The 18,716-nt window shown below is 44.4% G+C and overlaps 2 protein-coding genes across 2 annotated transcripts; one reads left to right on the top strand and one right to left on the bottom strand.

Moving 5' to 3' along the window:
- Positions 1-1,185: 1,185 nt before the first annotated feature.
- On the top strand, positions 1,186-7,004 carry fkbp11 (FKBP prolyl isomerase 11; the record flags this gene model as incomplete). The annotated part of the gene is made up of 6 exons (XM_080846212.1): positions 1,186-1,322; positions 1,637-1,699; positions 3,223-3,310; positions 4,710-4,743; positions 4,976-5,046; positions 6,793-7,004. The coding sequence occupies exons 1-6, from the start codon at positions 1,209-1,211 to the stop codon at positions 7,002-7,004; spliced, it is 582 nt and encodes a 193-aa protein (XP_080702338.1). The 5' UTR covers positions 1,186-1,208.
- Positions 7,005-7,589: 585 nt separating this feature from the next.
- drc2 (dynein regulatory complex subunit 2) lies at positions 7,590-13,284 on the bottom strand (the record flags this gene model as incomplete). The annotated part of the gene is made up of 8 exons (XM_080846225.1): positions 7,590-7,898; positions 8,137-8,289; positions 9,065-9,283; positions 10,153-10,350; positions 11,608-11,746; positions 12,344-12,513; positions 12,881-13,048; positions 13,150-13,284. The coding sequence occupies 8 exons, from the start codon at positions 13,282-13,284 to the stop codon at positions 7,590-7,592; spliced, it is 1,491 nt and encodes a 496-aa protein (XP_080702351.1).
- Positions 13,285-18,716: the final 5,432 nt, after the last annotated feature.

Below are 18,716 nucleotides of genomic sequence, written 5' to 3' on the forward strand. Positions count from 1 at the left end.
CATAACTGCAGCACACACAACTACTTGTACATCTTAAGAAACTTCAAGGAAAAGAGCATAGTTGTTTTTTTCCCACCTGCTTTGAAAACATATCTTATTTCTGTTGGTTTGGAGAGAACAATGCCAGCACAGTTCACATCCAACTACTGGGCCTATTTGGAATATCTTTCTGAAATTCTTTATCCACAGCATATGGCTACATCCTAGGTTATGCTTAAGATTTGTACATGGTCAAACCTGAACAAATATATTACACACAATGTCAAAACCTGTTATCAAAAACAGATAACAGCCTAGGAAATAACCATAGCAGCCTAAACAGTAGCCTAATGCAAACTCCTTACATAACACCTAGCAAGATAAATAGCATACACACTCATTATTATTAAAGTACTGCCGGTTGTTGTTAGAATGGACAACCCATTTATCTGCAGGGACAAAATAAACAGTTTAAATTTATACTTAGTTATTTAGCAGACGCTTTTGAGTTGCCACACCTACTTCAGTCAACACAACAGATATTCACTAACCACTCTTGTTTTTCATTTTCCCATCATATCCCTTTCTTTCGAGTGTATGGCAAGTACAAGTAGTTGTGTGTGCTGTAGCCTAGTTATGAAGCTCTTAGCAAGCTAATGGGGATCCTGTAGGGTTTCTGGACATGTCATTGTAGTCCCTTGCACCGAATCATAGATTTCAAGAGTATTCTCACAGAATTGGGGGTGTTGTTGAATAACATGTTTACCTGTCCATGGGGGGGCCCCCTCCAGCTCGGGGGCCCAGGCAATTACCCTGATTTGACCCCGCCCGCCCCCAATGGTACCGTGTTTTTGACTCGACATTCCCTCGCCAAACATGATAAAAAATGGCCCGTGGCTGCCGCTCACTGGGAGAAACTACAATCGCACGCCAACGTCACACAGTTGGGAGGGGCTTGAGTGATGCTGCCGGAATGTGTGAGGCGGGGATTCGGGGGAACCCAGGTGTTGGGACAGTAGTACGCGCGGGTCAGCTGCCCCGTTATCACCACTGTAATAACACATCAGCATTAGCTGGCGTCCAGCCGGATACTATTTAACCTCAGCTTTGCGTCGACCACTACCGCAGTCCAGTCGACGGGTGGTTACGTTAGCATCTCGTCGTGCACAAAGAGAGAGCAATCTTACGGAAGTTACAGCAGCAGTTTAGTGAGTCTTAATTTAGTTAGAATGAAAGTTCGAACTTGCGTTTGCCAAGTCTTGCTTGTTGCATTGGCGTTGGTTGCAGCGCAAGAGGAAGAGGTGTTTCAAAATGTTGTCGAAGAGTTAACTGTGGAAACCGTGGTGAGTTTCTTCTGTCAAGTTTTTCGAGAATCTCGCTGGACCTCGTCTGCAAAAGACACGTAGCCAGTGACTGTAAACGTGGTTGTTACATTCTTACTCCGCGGTGGAAACAGTGTCACCAACTAACATTAGCCTACGCTCATCGAGATTTCACCCTTCACAATGTCTTTATCTGTTGAAATTAAAGCCAATACTTGCACAGATTGGCTGATCTTACCTTACGCTCTCCTTTAATTCTTATTGTTAATGATATATCATTATATTTATTAATTCATTGTTTCTGAGGTTGTGACTGTTTTCTTCCTTCTTAAAAGGTGAACCCTGAAACTTGCGATATAACGTCAGAGATGGGGGACACACTGCAGATTCACTACACGGTAAGAGAAAGGACGGTTAGACGGTCAATCAAAATATCAAACGCTTTTATTTTCGGTTGCAAGCAGGCACCGCCCAGTGGACTTCAGTCTTGTTGAAGCCATCGTTAAATTCTGCCATGAAGACAGCGTTACATTACATTCATAGCTTATGTGCAGAGGAGCAGACCGCTGCTTGGTGCAGATGTGCGTTATGGTGTATTCGGGATGTTGTTTATGTGGCATTTTCAACAACAAAGGCAAAACGACCCCTTCATTCAACATGTGGGCTGTGTTTCTAGTCACCGGTGTAATTCGTCCAGTGCACTTCCAAGCCCCGTCAGTGGCGATGTAGCTCTGCTTTTCAAATACAAAAATCGGCTGTTCAGATAGGTTACTGTCCAGCTACATGGTCCTCGTCATAGGCAACACATTGGAGCTGGCCAACATATGCACGCAACCCCGAGTGATGGGTTCACGCATTACGTGTGCAAGAAATTCTGCTTTGCCGACTAGAGGTGGAGCAACACGTCAGCATTTGGTTTTAGCTGGGGCAGTTCACCTACATTTCAGCTTTATCGTGATACGCTGTAGTCAGATACAGCCTACAATAGAAATCCATTTATTTATCAGATGGGCTTTCGTCACTCCTTGCTAATAGCCTGGCCTACGTTAAAGACCCCCTTTTATTATTTTCTAGAGCAGTGGTGGAAGAAGTATTCAGAGCCCTTAAGTAAAAGTACCAATACAGCCATTTAAAAATACCACATGAAAAACCCTACTTAAGTTAAAGTACATTCATAATAGCAGCCAAATTAAAGTATCAGAGTAGAAGTACTGGTTTAGTCCCTCTGACTGATATATTATTATGTATGACATCATTAGATGATTAATACTGAAGCACCAATGTGTGAGCAGAATATTACTGTTGTAGATGCTGGAGGTGGAGCTAGTTTGAATTACTTTATATACGTACAGTTTTCAATACAGGGACATCAGATCAATCTTTATCTCATCTTCCAGATAAATTATTTTCTGGTGAGATATTGCATAATTTGAACATTTATTGAAACGTAACCATGGGAGAAGTTTAGTGGGAAAAATCACTTTTTGGTGCGGCTGTTAACGACTCATAAACATCTGAAATGTCACCCAGACTACACTGGTTTTTGTAAGACATCAGAAGCCAAAACAGTAGGGCAGCACTGGTTTAATGTTTAACAATCTACATTTGAACATTTTAAAACCTTGTTGTAATATCCATTGTGTAAAATCTTCATATTGTAACTAAAACTAGTAACTAAAGCTGTCAAATAAATGTAGGGGAGTGAAGGTATAAAGAAGCATAACATGGAATACTCGCGTAAAGTGCAAGTACCTTGTACTTAAATACAGTACTTAGGTAAATGTATACTTAGCAACTTTCCACCACTGTTGTTAAGTTAGCACACCCCTTCCTCCCCTCAAAAAAGAAAGAAACAGATTGACACAATGATTTCTTCAACACATATCTGTCTCTTAATAGTGTTTTTTGCTGTGCTGTGCAGGGGAGATTGATGGACGGAAAGGTGATCGACTCCTCTCTGTCCCGGGACCCCCTGCTTGTGGAGCTGGGGAAGAGAACGGTTATCTCAGGTATGACCTAGTTGGGTGACCCGGTGCAGGGGCCACAGTATTTGATTGAAGGTAGTCAGTGACACAGCTTATCTCTCTCCCCCTTGTGCTTTGTGCTGACTACTGGACGGGACTAAAGGTGTCACAAGGGATGAGAGAGAAGAATACCTTTAAAATCACATGACCTCTCTTCTGGCTGAAACTCTCCAAAAATGTTCTTGATGGGTTCTACTTACCTATTGCTCTTGAAGAAAAAATTGTTTGTAAGATGGTTCAACAAGTAGTCATTATTCACGGCTGAAAATAACTTCACACTACAAGCGATCTAATGGCCAAAAACTCACAGAATGCTTCCACAAATGTGTGGGATTAAATAACTTTAAAGGTGAAGGCCTGGTATTTAGCAGGCGCTTTTTATCCAAAGCGACATACAGACAGCCTGCACAGTACCGTAAAGGAAACGTGTGAGGCCCCCCTGCAGAATAACCCTGAGGCCCCCCCCCCCGTCCCGAACGCGCGCCCCCCCCCCCCCCCCCCCCAAAAAAAAAATAATGGTTATCGATATAACCTTAGGTATATCAGAAGTGATGGGTGTGTACACAATTAACTAAGTGTTGTTTGACTCTCTGTTTCTCTTGCCTTTTTCTACTTCCACTTTTATGCTTAAAAGGCATTGTTATGAGTAAAGTTGTGTTTAATGAACTAGATGGTCGTGACCTTCGAATTGGTTAAACTAGCCTATTGTATTGCATCCCATGTAATGTAAAAAAATATATATATATATATGTGCGGGGGCTGCGGGGGTATTCTCTACGGGCCTGAGCCTGCAGTGTTCGGGAATCTAACCCAGGTCAATTTAAGAGCTGCACCACTGCTTCCACCTTTAATAAGACGGCATTAAGTAGGACGTAGGAAATGTAGGAAATGTTCTTTCATGAGTTTTGGAACTCATCCAGCCCTGATAGGGAACAGGTTTGAGCCAGATAATTCCCTGACCTGCACGGGCCTATCTGAGTGTACCTGTAGCTAACATCCGTGTCAGTGTGTCCGACAAGCTAATAATGGAGCCACTGTATACGGCCACCTCAAAAAACGAGTCGCGAAATAAGCACCACAGAAATCTCTTCAAGGGCATCTAATCTAACATGCCAATAGTGCAGAGGTAATGCTTTCTTTGGACACACTGACGATGGCTTAAGGCCGAAACGCGTCTGTGGAAATAAACTGGTCTTAATATTAATGAGAAAAGCTTGAGAGTGCGGTTTTATCCTACTCATAGTTAACATTCTTTTACTCGCACCCGAAAACGCATTTATATTTTTTTGAAGTAGAGCGCGTCTATCCCTACTAATGCTTTCTTTGGAGACACCCCCCTCCCCCCTTTCTCTGATGTGCTTTTCTCCTTTCGTTGTTCTGACAGGTCTAGAACAGAGCTTGCTGGGAGTCTGTGAAGGGTATGTATTGTGCTGTTCACTGATCCATTAAATACGCATGTCATATCAGGTTTTTGTTGGGAAGTTGAGAACAACTTTGAAACCTAGATAGAGGAACAGAAAAAAGTATCAACCTGTGTGTCAAGCAAACAGGTTTTGTTTTGTTGTTGGACTGTTCGCTCCCCAGGATGAGCACGGCCTGCCGGCCTCTCGAGTGTTTGTCTAATGACATCTGTCTGTCTCCAACCTCTAGACAAAAAATCAAGGCTACCATTCCACCACACTTGGCCTATGGGAAGAGAGGATACCCGCCCACCATACCAGGTAGCCATAGCAACACCTGCAGTCATGTCTTTCTGGAGACGACAGTGGAATGGTGCACGGCACTTAAGCAGACCGTACACACACACACAGTCTCACACACACACAAACACACATTCACACACTCACTCACATGCATACGCACACCCTCACACACATACACACACACAAACTTGCACACCATCCTTGTTGTGTGAAGGGCATGAATGTAGAGGACTTAAATGGGTCCCCATGTAGCAGTTCCCTGTGTACTGGGTCCTGCCTGGGCCTGACCCTTTGGCCAGATCATGGCTCGGTACTGTCTAGGTATAGTACATCAGGGCTCGGTACTGTCTAGGTACAGTACATCAGGGCTCGGTACTGTCTAGGTACAGTAGATCAGGGCTCGGTACTGTCTAGGTACAGTACATCAGGGCTCGGTACTGTCTAGGTACAGTACATCAGGGCTCGGTACTGTCTAGGTACAGTAGATCAGGGCTCGGTACTGTCTAGGTACAGTAGATCAGGGCTCGGTACTGTCTAGGTACAGTAGATCAGGGCTCGGTACTGTCTAGGTACAGTAGATCAGGGCTCGGTACTGTCTAGGTACAGTAGATCAGGGCTCGGTACTGTCTAGGTACAGTACATCAGGGCTCGGTACTGTCTAGGTACAGTAGATCAGGGCTCGGTACTGTCTAGGTACAGTACATCAGGGCTCGGTACTGTCTAGGTACAGTAGATCAGGGCTCGGTACTGTCTAGGTACAGTACATCAGGGCTCGGTACTGTCTAGGTATGGTAGATCAGGGCTCGGTACTGTCTAGGTACAGTGCATCAGGGCTCGGTACTGTCTAGGTACAGTACATCAGGGCTCGGTACTGTCTAGGTACAGTACAGTACATCAGGGCTCGGTACTGTCTAGGTACAGTAGATCAGGGCTCGGTACTGTCTAGGTACAGTAGATCAGGGCTCGGTACTGTCTAGGTACAGTAGATCAGGGCTCGGTACTGTCTAGGTACAGTAGATCAGGGCTCGGTACTGTCTAGGTACAGTAGATCAGGGCTCGGTACTGTCTAGGTACAGTAGATCAGGGCTCGGTACAGTCTAGGTACAGTACATCAGGGCTCGGTTCTGTCTAGGTACGGTACATCAGGGCTCGGTTCTGTCTAGGTACAGTACATCAGGGCTCGGTACTGTCTAGGTACAGTAGATCAGGGCTCGGTACTGTCTAGGTACAGTAGATCAGGGCTCGGTACTGTCTAGGTACAGTACAGTAGATCAGGGCTCGGTACTGTCTAGGTACAGTACAGTACATCAGGGCTCGGTACTGTCCTGATCCAGCTGCTATGGTGGATCCTCGCATGTTAAAAACGTTACACATCACTCTGCCCATTAGCCTCACTCATGCATACACATACAGTCCCTATTTTTCCCCCTCACACACACATGCTCATTATCTCTCTCCCTCTCATATAAACACACACACATTCTATCTCTATCTCTCTTTCACACACACACTCTCTCTCTCCCACACACAGTCTCTCTCTCTCGCACACACTCTCTCTCTCACACACACACTCTACTCTCTCACATACACACCCTACACTCTCTCACACACACCCTCTCTCTCACACACACACACACACACACACTCTACTCCCTCTCACACACACTCTACTCCCTCTCACACACACTACACTCTCTCTCTCACACACACTCTCCCTCTCCCTTAAACGTTGCCCTGCTGCTGCTGTGTGCCCCCCCCCCCCAGGTGACGCGGCGCTGGTGTTCGAGGTGGAGGTGGTGTCCCTGAGCAAGCAGACGCAGTGGCAGAGGCTGGTGAACGACGTCTTCCCCCTGCTGTGCCTAGGCCTCGTACCCACGCTGCTGGGCCTGGTGGGCCTCTACCTCTACAACAAGGCCAACGCCGCCCAGAAGGCCGGCAAGAAGAAGGCCAAGGACAAGAAGAGCAAAAAGAAATGAGACCGAGACCAGCCTGACCGCCACACTGAAAATTATAGCTATTTAAATAAAAAAGGGACCCACCCCCCCACAAAAAAAAAATTCATGTTTGGTGTGAGGGTTTATTGTTTCACAACAAAGACACTCTTTCTTAAGATATGGACGAATTTTCACATCATTGATTCGTCCATGGCCATTTACAGATACACAATATAGTTATTTACTGTTAAATTAGCATAGCATTAGCATTGTGCAGATAGGGATAGAAAAAATTGGAGCTAGTGCTATTTTTGTGAATACATTATTTCAGACCTAATCACCTATTTGAACAAACAGAGTCCATGAGTAGATAATTAATTCCCAGCTTTCATTAAGACCCAGCAATCCTGAGCTAATATGGTCTGTGTAGGCAAGAGGTGTATCAATGTGAGTGTGTATGAATGTTTTCAAAAAGTTCTCGCCTGTGTATGTTTTGTAGGTGTGAGAGTATGCATACTGTATGTGAGTGTGTTCTTTATGTACATAAACGCGAGTGTATGAGAATGTTTGCAGAGTGTGTGTGTGTGTGTATGCAGGGTATGTGTGTGTGTGTGTTCACGGATGTCTTTACAGCGTGCGCTGCACCACGTGGGCTGCCTCGATGACGGTGTGGCGCTTGAGTGGCTGGCTGCCCCGGCTACCCGGAGGCTGCGTCGCCGTGGTGAGGGTCTGGCGCGACACCATAAGCAGCGGGTTCTGGTGGCGCAAGATCTCGTCGCTGACGGAGATGCCCTCCAGGTACTGGCGCAGAAGCATCCGCAGCTGCTGGTTCTCCTGGCTCAGGCCCGCCTTCTCCTGCTCCATACACGCACGCTCCAGAACCACCTTGTTGTAGCGCTGCCAGAACCGACCCAGGTCCTCAAACTCCAGCATGGCCTGGGTAGAGGTGGACGGAGGATACCACAGCATGAGTGTGTGTGATTTTGAGTCTGTGTGTTGGAGTGTGTGAATGTGTGTGTGTGTGTGTGTGGTAGGGGGAGGAGTGCTGCACTGAAATAGCCATAAGACTGTGTGGATGTCTGTGTGTGTGTTTGAATTTGTTCAAGTGTGTCTGTTTGTGTGTGTGTTTGAGTGTGTCTGTTTGTGTGTGTTTGAGTGTGTGTGTGTGTGTTACCTTGGCCAGCTCTTCTGAAGGTGGCTCTGATGCCTGGGCCTTATCCAGGCTCTGTTCCTGTGGACTCAGGGTCGACTCGTAGAAGGGCAGAATCTTCTCCTCCTCCGTCTCCAGCTTACGGCACATCTCAGCCAGACGCAACAGCTTCTCTCCCTGTTAGCAGCACATACACACGCACACACACACACACACGCACACACACACACACACACAAGAGAGAGCTTTATGTAGGTCTGACTAACTGCCAGTCTATCTGTCTGTTTACAGGTCTGTCTGTGTTGATGCACACATCTCCAGGTGTGTCTGTCTGTGTTTGTCTCCAGGTGTGGCTGTCTCCAAGTATGTCTGTATCCAGGTCTGTCTGTCTCCAAGTGTCTGTGATTATCTCCTAGTATCTGTGTATGTCTGTCTACCGTTCTGTGAGTACCTATTGTACCCAAGGCTTTGACATCACAATTCTTTACAACTTGCTGGCTCACTGGTTATGATAGGACAGCAATTTTACCATTTACTGGGGCTGAGCACTGAACTTTGATTTGGTACACAAAAATACAATGTATCAATATTCAACAAAAACGTGTGTATAAGTACCTGAGCTGTCATGCTAGCAATCTGTTGTTTCTAGGCAGTACTGCTGTGAAATAGGAGTCTGATGTAAAGAGTGGTTGAGAGAGAGTAAATGTGTGTTTAGTTTGTGTGTGTGTGCGTGTGAGCATGTGTGAGTCAGTGTGTTTATGTATTTGTATGTGTGTTTATGTATGTGTGTGTTTAAGTGTGTGTGTGTGTGTTAGTATATGTATGTGTGTGTTTAAGTGAGTGTGTGTTTAAGTGTGTCTGTGTGTGTGTTAGCATATGTATGTGTGTGTTTAAGTGAGTGTGTGTGTGTGTGTGTTTTAGTGTGTGTGTGTTTGTGTATGTGTATGTGTACCTGAGCAATGATGCCCTGCAGTTTCTTGGCAGCTGTGTTGCTGTGTACGGTGAGGTTTGCTAGCTGGTTCCTCTCTGCGGCACGAGCCTGACTGAGCTGGGCCTTCAGCTGTCGGGCCTGATGGGTCACCTGCTCGCGCGCTGACCGCAACCCACGGGCCGCAGTCTCCCCCTCTCGCTGGCTGGAGTTGAGCCGCACACGCAGAGCCGAAATGGAGTCCTGCGTACCCAACAACATAGGCAACCCAGTCAGAGATGAGCCCATTCATCAGGAACAAAACCAGCATCCACAGCTGTTCAGCTTTCTTCAAGCACCACAGAGCCAAAATGGAGTCTCTCGTGAATTAGAGGAAGAAGCTAATAGGAACTGAGCAGGTTTTGGGTTTATGCCAGAAATGACTAAACACGTTTGCATCCAAGCTAATTTAGTTTGATGTAAAGTTGTTTTGGCAGCATGTTCAGAGTACACATGCCTTTAAAGATTTTACAGTGAGCTTACTGGGCAGGATAATATAATCATGCTCTAAAAAAATCTATGAGTGGGGATCCCATTTCTTTAATTCATCAAGTGATGATTACAGAGTTTGTCTGGAAGAAATGGTGTGTCCAGCATAAACTACACAAATAGAATGTTTGCATACTTGGCGAGGTAGTGCCTGTTTGCCACCTGATACACTATCTGTAATACTACGAAAAAATGGGTGGTTCCAAGGAAACAGAAAGCTTGACTTCCCTTTTGCTTCTCTTGTGTGTGTCAGTGTTTGTGTGTGTGTGTGTGTGTGTGCATGTTTTGTCATTCCATTTGTTGCACAACTATGTATTCAACTGTTGTCGTTTGCTCCGCTATGATCAAAGGGAGAAGATGTGATGGTCTTTCAGAAATGTGCTCAGATTTCATGCAGTGCTGTTAGGCATCTTGTCAACATATACAGAACACATCAAGATGAACACACAAGAACACAAGACTTACTATGGCAAACACCACGTATGCCATTGGGCCATAGACCTCCCCTCTCCCCCCCCCACACACACACACACACACACACAAACACAAACACCAAATACAGGAAAGTGTGTTATCTTCCCGACCTGAATCTTCTGCAGGCGTCTCATCTGCATGTCGATCTCCTGGGCGGCCTTGTGGTCGCGCGTCCGCAGCGCGTCGAAGGAGATGTGGCGGTCCTCCGTGGCCTCGTTGTAGCTGCGCAGCGCCTGCTGGAACTGGCCCCACAGCTCCTCCACGGTCCCCTCCAGCTGCACGCGCAGGGCGTGCTTCTCCTCGATGTTCTGCAGGAGGACACGCACACACACACACACACGCACACGCACACGCACACGCACACGCACACGCACACACACACACACACACACACACACACACACACGCACACGCACACACCCACACAAACACACTCACGCACACGCACACGCACACGCACACACACGCAAACAGACAGACACACACACAAACAGACAGACGCACACACATAATCAGACACATACACACACGCAAACAGACATACACTCACACATACACACAGTCACACACACACACACATTCACACACAGACGCAAACAGACAGACGCACACACAAACATACACACACACACACACATGATAAATCCATGCTTACTATGGTTACTATGGCTTCATTGGAATTTAAGTCTGTGTAGGCAATGGCACACATGATGTGTACACACATACACTGGTTGCCTTGTCTGGCCAGGTCTTAATATTTGCAAGATATCATTACAAGAACCTCCATGGTCTGGTGCTCCTGAGTGTGTGTGTCAGGCACCCTGTTCTTGACGTCAGTCTACATCCATGTTGTGGGAGTCATGACATTGTGTGTGTGTGTGTGTGTGTGTGTGTGCGTGTTGGATGTACCCTGTTTTTGAAGTCATCATGTATGCACTGGTAGTCCTGAGTGTGTATGTGTGTAAATGCTTCTAGTATACGTATGTGTGTGTGTGTGCACATGCTTATATCAATGTGTGTGCGTGCTTCTATATGTGTGTGTGTCTAAGAGGAAGTGTTGGGTGCTCCTTATTTTTTATGCCATCACACATGCTCAGTTAGACTGGTAGTCCAGACTGTGTTGGTCTGTGTGTCCGCAAGCGAAGGTTTGTTTGAGTGTGCATGTGTGTGTAGTTTTGTGTGAGTGTTGGAAGTACCCTGTTTTTTAATGTCATCCCACATGCTCGGGTAGTCCAGTCTGTGTGTGTGTGTTTGTGTGCGCCTTCAGGCAAATGTTTGTTTGAGTGTGCATGTGTGTGTAGGTGTTGTTGGAAGTACGCATGCTCTGGTAGTCCAGTCTGTGTGTGTTTGTGTGTGTGTGTGTGTGCCTGCAGGTGAATGTTTGTATAAGTGTGCATGTGTGTAGGTGTGTGTGAGTGCTGGAAGTACCCTCTTCATGATGTCTTCCCCCATGCTCTGGTTGTCCAGTCTGTGTGTGTGTGTGTGTGTGTGTGTGTGTGTGCCTGCAGACAAATGTTTGTTTGAGAGTGCATGTGTGTGTAGGTGTGTGTAAGTGCTGGAAGTACCCTGTTCTTGATGTCATCCCGCATGCTCTGGTAGTCCTGCCTTGCCTCATTCTCCAGCTCGAGGTAGTGCTGCTCCATGGCAAAGGTCACATCTGCCACATACGCTGTGTCCTGCTGATGCTGAGACACAAGGTGCCCCCTGCTCACAGGCACACACACACACACACACACACACACACACACACACACACACACACACACACACACACACACACACACACACACACACACACACACACACACACTCACACACACACACACACACACACACACACACACACACACACACACACACAAAGACACACACATACAAGGACACACACAAAGACATGCAAAAGGCTCAAGACAAGCACACAAAGGTCATAATACAAAATACACACATGGTGATAAAGGAAAAGTCTGCCACATATATGTTAGTGCTGTTGCTGAGTGAAGAGAGGCCTTGTGCATACTGTGCACAGCAGTCACATCATTGTGTGTCGGTGAATGTGTGTGTTTAAGTGTGTGTGTGTGTGTGTGTGTGTGTGTGTATGTGTGTGTGTGTGTGTGTGTATTTGTGAATATGCGTGTTTCAACTTTGTTTCTGGGACAAAATAAATCCCCAGACTGGTCTGTCACACTCAGATCACAAACAATGCCATGACACTTTCTTTCGGTGTATTAGTGTGGTTTCCAGAACATATGAATGCAAGCATATGTGTGTGTGTGTGTGTGCAGTTTGTTGGTCTTCGCGCACCTGACTGAGTTGTACTCAGAGATGAGCTCCTCCAGGCTGGAGTTCCACTGGAGCCCGAGGACGGCCAGCCGGCCCTTCTGCAGCTCCAGCAGCCGGTCCACGCAGTTCAGGTGGGCCCGCAGGGCCTGGGCTGACTGCTGCTCCGCCTCGTTCAGATCACACACCAGACTCTAGAGGGAGAGAGAGAGAGATAGAAAGAGAGAGAGAGAGAGAGAGAGAGAGAGAGAGAGAGAGCTTTGTTTCAATACCTCACTGAAAGGACTGAAAAGAGGAAGAGCCTTGAAATTCGTTACCATTGCATTTTGTTGGATTTCGAAAAGCACTAGAAGGTTAAACTGTTATTACATCATTTAAGTGATGATTATATTTCAACCCCACTGACACACACCTGACCTTTCCTTCCAGTTAAGAGAAAAAGCCATCTAGAACACTAAGGAGGACCTTGGCTTTCGCACGCAGTGGTGTAAGTTCCTAATTAACCTTTCTGTTAAAGTGCTCTGTTATTAGGACCCTTGAAGAATCCCCTGAGTTTTGCACCTTGATGACGCTGTCCTTGCGGTCGATCACCCTCTCGAAGGTCTGGCTGAGTATGGAGATGTCCCGGCGCAGCTCCGTGGCGCGTGTCTGTCTCAACACGGCTCGCCACTGCTGCGTCAGTTTGTGCAGGTTCACCGCACTGTTCTTCTCCTCCTTCTGCAGCTTCTCCTGAAAAAAGTCAAACAAGACAAGACTGATGTAGATTATCTCTGTCCCAATGCATGAAATACGTTGGCCATTTCAGTAAGGTAAAGCAGATGAGCCTGTACCTTGAGAAACTGAGTGAGCATGTCCTCCTTCCTTTTGGCCATCTCTTCCTCTGCCTGAGCTTTCTGCTGCATGTAGAGCAGTCTCTCCTCCTCTGTCATTGCGGCCTGCTTGCCCTTTCCTCCTTTCTTCGGCATGGTTATGCCCTATCAGTCAAGAGATGCTTGAGTTCTATATTACCTGCCAATGACGTTTGTGTTGGTTATCAAAGAAAAGATATTATGCACAGAAGCTGAAGCAAAAGAGTTGGTTAGGTGATGACCAAACCAATTAAACACAAGACAAACAACAAGTGCAAGATAATCATGAATATTGACAATTTTACCAGCTATGCAAGGTAATAACATTAGCGCTAGCTTAATCGAGTGAATTTGGTGGCAAATATATTAAGGTGACCAGATTTCTGAGACTAAATCTGCGGACATTTTCAGTTCAGACACGTAGCTAAATACTTCCAAAACGATGTAATTTTTGTATCGTATTGTATTGATATCTTTGTAAACGAAAAACGAGGACTGTCCCCGGAAACCGTAAGTATATGGATGCATACATTTATGAATTGAATACTGCAACTGCGAGGTTGTTAATGTATTAAGCACAGACGACAAATAACTCACCCTTTATAACGTTAGATAAGAAGTTGACGACAGGTCTGCTGCATGTCCCCAAGCTGGTTTGTGTACTGTTGCTTAGCAACAGGCTCAACGCAAACACAACTTTCTCTTCGCGCATTAACATGGATGTAGGATAACCTATAACCAAAGTCCTCATAACGTTTCTGAATCTCAATCTTATCTGACAAGTAAATTAATTCAGAAACGGACCATATGTGTCAGTATCATCGTGGTTTTAATCGCCTACATGAACGAATTAATGGGTGAATTAATGAATGGACGGATGAATGAAAAGAATGAATGAAACGAATGACAGTTTTTGCAGCGCTCCAGTTCGTTGCATGCATCATGATAGTCTGCAATTACTGTTAATCTGCCGGCCCTTAGAACCATAGACATATAGATATATTATATCTAGCTATATGTCTATGCTTAGAACTGCAGCATTGCTCATAAAAGACCTGTTCAGATGCTACACGAAATAGAATTAAGCATCAACTTTGCATTATTCCCTCAGAATAACAATGTTAGCTAGTTATTTAACAAACAAACTAAACTTAATTTTGGACTTCAAGGTGCATTGTGGGATACGCATTACCCTTTGAAGGCAAAACGATAGGCTACTTCCGTAATAATGTAACCGCATCTGTTTGAGTTTTTTTTTTTTTTCAAAATAAGCACTTTATTATCATTTTCGGCGAAGTTGTGGATTCGGATGTATTGTGTTTACCCAAAATGTTATATTGTATTTACAATGCAAAGAAAGAAAGAAAGATAGATTGTTTGTTTGTTTGTTTGATAGGTCGAAAGCCTGGGTCTACACACAAAACCAAGTAGGCCTATACGTACGATTTAATAAGGTATGCAAATATTTATTAAATAAAACCCAATATTTGTCATTAAGAGACACTGAGGATATAATTGGTAAAATGTTATCATTTCGTGTACCTGAAATCCCCCTTTGTACCAATCTTACATTAAGTTAGCAGTTGATATAGTTAACCAGTATCAACAATATATATTGTATATTTACCCACTGAGTAGAATATTAGATTCTACTTTACATGTGTACTTTGTACTGCACCTATAGTTAGATACTCTGATATTGCTGCAACAGTGCCTCTGGCCTAATAAAGTTAGAGATGGGTAGTTATTGACTGCCATCTAGTGGTAAAGTTTCGTATCATCACTTACATACGTATGTACTGCATTCCACCTGCCAGAAGACTTTCGCTGGGTTATGATGAAGCCCAGCATTAACGTTAATGTCATGTTTATGTTTCCTCTTTAACATTAGATATATATATATTTAATTAATTGATTTTATTAAACTAGATATTATTTTATTAATATTTGTCATAAAATGTTTGATGTTTTTCTATGTCTTTGTTACAGATCCATAGACTGCATTATTATGTATCACAATTGCAATTTCATACTTCTTCACAAAGAATATACAGCAGATTATATTAAGATTATTTCTTATCCTGAAGTTAATACAATAGACCACAGCAGTGTAAATTAGATGATGAATTGAGTAAATAAAGCAAAAACCCAGGGTCATGAAAACAGGTGCCAGAGATTTGGCATAAATAGATGTTGCACAAATAAATGTTGGTGGTCTGTAAATCACTGCAATTAGTATCTGAACTGGGGCCACAACTTTTAATAGTAGAAATTCAAGGTCACTCACACCCTGTATGTATTGCATGCTGAAAACTCTGGTGTATCGGGTCTGTTTTGGTATTTGTCTGCCATTCCAGACATCCATACATTCTCTGACTTAGGAATTCTGTCATTCGGGTACCTTAAAGGGAGGCTCATTTTCAGACTCAGGCAACAGCCTCTTTAACACTGACCTCTCTATTTTTTTTATATGCCTGCATGATCTGTTTCATCACAATCAGATGTATTGGATTGAGACGTGTCGGTCACAACCTTTTCAGATCTCATGTTCAGCTTTAGAAATAAGCCCTATATGATAAGATGTACATTATACAGAAATATACGAATGCATTCCATGCCCTTAATAAATATTTGTTGTAGCCATTAATCCTTTGGTTTACATTTCATCACTAACACACTGGACGTTGTTAATGAAGTGACACAGTTTAAGTATTCCTCATAGCTTAATCTGCATTATTTGAGTATTTCAGGGATGCTTTGAAATTATGTGTTTATATAAAAAAAAAAATCCCATACAGGGAGCGCTAGTCTATTGCCCCCGCATCGACTAAGTGCCCCACCCCACTAGGATTCACCTCAGTGGGGGAGAAAACTGTTCTTTCGACCCTCTCCACTGACTAGCACCATGTTCCCTAATGCTATTGGGAATAAACCACACAGAAAAACATCTACAGAAAAGTCGACTGTGACATACTACTGACAGTTGACATACTAATGGCATGAAAAAACCCTTCCAGGCCGATAATATTCAAACTACTGCTATGGAATCGGTAGCATGATTGTCTACACATCAAAATTTGACCTTTGTAATGCACAGAAAGTGATTCACACTTTCATTAAACCTGGACTGGGCGATGAAAAACACTGAAAACATTGCATTTGTGAGTCTTTCATTGGCCACCTCTTTGTCGCGCTCTCTCGTACTTGCTTCAAGCGCTACACCATCATCCTAGTCCCTAAGAAACATTCCATCACTGGACTAAATGACTACAGGCCTGTCGGCCTCACGTCTGTGGCCGTGAAATCCTTTGTGGCTGTGAAAAGACTGGTGTTGACCCATCTGAAGGGCATCACAGGCCCCTTGCTGGACCCTCTAGTCAGTGGATGATGCAGTCAACATGGGGCTGCACTACATCCTGCAACACCTTGACTCCCCAGGGACCTATGCAAGGATGTTGTTTGTAGACTTCAGATTGGCTTTTAACACCATCATCACAGAAGTCCTCCTCACCAAACTCACCCAGCTCACTGTGCCAGCCTCGGCCTGTCAGTGGATTTCAACTTCCTTATAGACAGGAAGCGGCTGGTGAAGCTGGGTGAAATTACATCCAGCACCCTGTCAGTCAACACTAGTGCACCTCAGGGATGCGTGCTCTCCCCGCTGCTCTTCTCCCTCTACACTAACGACTGCACCACAGGAGAACCATGTGTTCATCTCCTGACATTTGTACTTCTTGCTCTCTCCACTTCTTTGCACTATTTGTTGTGTTTAAACGTTCACAGCTCCTGTATATAGCCATTCCTCCGTATAGATTTCTTAGACCATTGTGCTGTATCATTTGTATATACACTGAGAGCCACTTAACCCGGAGTCAACATTCTTGTCTGTGCAAACTTACTTGGCCAATAAACATGATTCTGATTCGGAAATGAATGCTGGCTCTCTGTTGATGTGACGAACATAATGATACTGTAGTGTACAGGGGGATTGTGTGCTTCCCTGCATGTATGTGTGTGTGGTGATGTAAATGGTCCCATGATGCAGTGTGAGTGTTAATACGCAGAGTGAGTACTTTAATATTCTTACTGTTATACACCCATACGCTCTGTGGATTGGTTGCTAACAGAGAGCTAGACCAAAGCTCCGCCCATCGTATGCTCGCACCCTCCAAAAAAAGACAGGACTTGAATGTTTAATCACTGTGTGATGTAGAGAATTATTAATCTGTGGTTTCAATATGAATGCGGATAAGACACAAGCCCCAGACAGGGATCTGATTAGGTGAAGTGCACTGGTGATGACGTGATACGATTTGAAAATACAATGGCTGGATCATGCAATGAGTTAGTATTCATGGATACATTTGCAATATCCAGTTCAACAGCACTGCACTGAAAGAATGGAAGTAGACCCTTTTCAGGTGATTATAAAATTAAAAAATAATTTAACGTACAGCTTAAGAAGAAAATATGTAAGGCATAAAGCAGAAAGTCTATTTAATCCATTGGACTTAAAGCTATGAGTAATTTGCAAGCATATGTAGCTTTTCTGACAACATAATAGAAACGGGTTTGTACCACACACCTTTATTCAGTCAAACCATCTTTAACCTTAAAATGGCTTACAAAATGCACTTCACAATTGCAGTCCTTTCACAGGGAAAAAAAATAAAAAATATGAGACTGAATACATTCAGTAGCAAAGGACTGAACGAACGCTTTTTACCTGAGTTTGTAATCAAAAATTATTTCACAACTTAAAAGGAAAGTAGCTAAGCCCATAGCAGAAGTGCATTGGACCGTAGTTTATGTAAGACATACTGTATGTAACATTAACAGTACCACAAATCTTTATTCAGTAAAACCATCTTATGCCTTAAAATGACGTACAAGGGAGAGAACAGTCAAGCTACGAGCAATAGAGACCAAGTGTAACAATAAATACTACTTTACATAGAAATAGACAAACAGAATAGAAAATAAGAAGTGCAGGAATACTGTAAGTGCAAGTTAAGCACTAGTCGAAGTGTCAGTTAGGAAGGGAGGTACTCACTGAAGAGTTGGGTCTTCAAAAGCTTCTTAAAAGGTAGAGAGAGATGCCCCTGCTCTGGTAGTGCTAGGCAGTGCGTTCCATTAACGTGGAACTACAAATGAGAATAGTCTGGATTGCTGTATTTGAACAGAGGGCAGTGCCAAACGACCCTCACCAGACGAGTGCAGCATCCTGGGTGTAACATTTGCCCTTACAAGAGCAGTTAGGTAGGTGGGAGCAGAACCAGCAATCACTCTGTAGTCACTCAGGGTGATGGGGGTGGGTGGGGCTGGGTTCTTTCTTTTTTTCGGGACAGGGTTGATGGTCGAGGTTTTGAAGCAGGCTGGTACGTGGCATGTCTCCAGTGAGGAGGTAAAAATGTCTGTGAACACTGGAGACAGCTGATCAGCACATTGCTTCAGGATGGATGGAGAGACAAAGTCTGGCCTGGTTGCTTTGCGGGGGTTCCGTCTCCTGAAGAGTCTGTTGACCTCGATATTGCTCTGTCGATACGTGA

This window comes from Sprattus sprattus (assembly GCF_963457725.1).
Source record: "Sprattus sprattus genome assembly, chromosome: 10".
Taxonomy (NCBI): domain Eukaryota; kingdom Metazoa; phylum Chordata; class Actinopteri; order Clupeiformes; family Clupeidae; genus Sprattus; species Sprattus sprattus.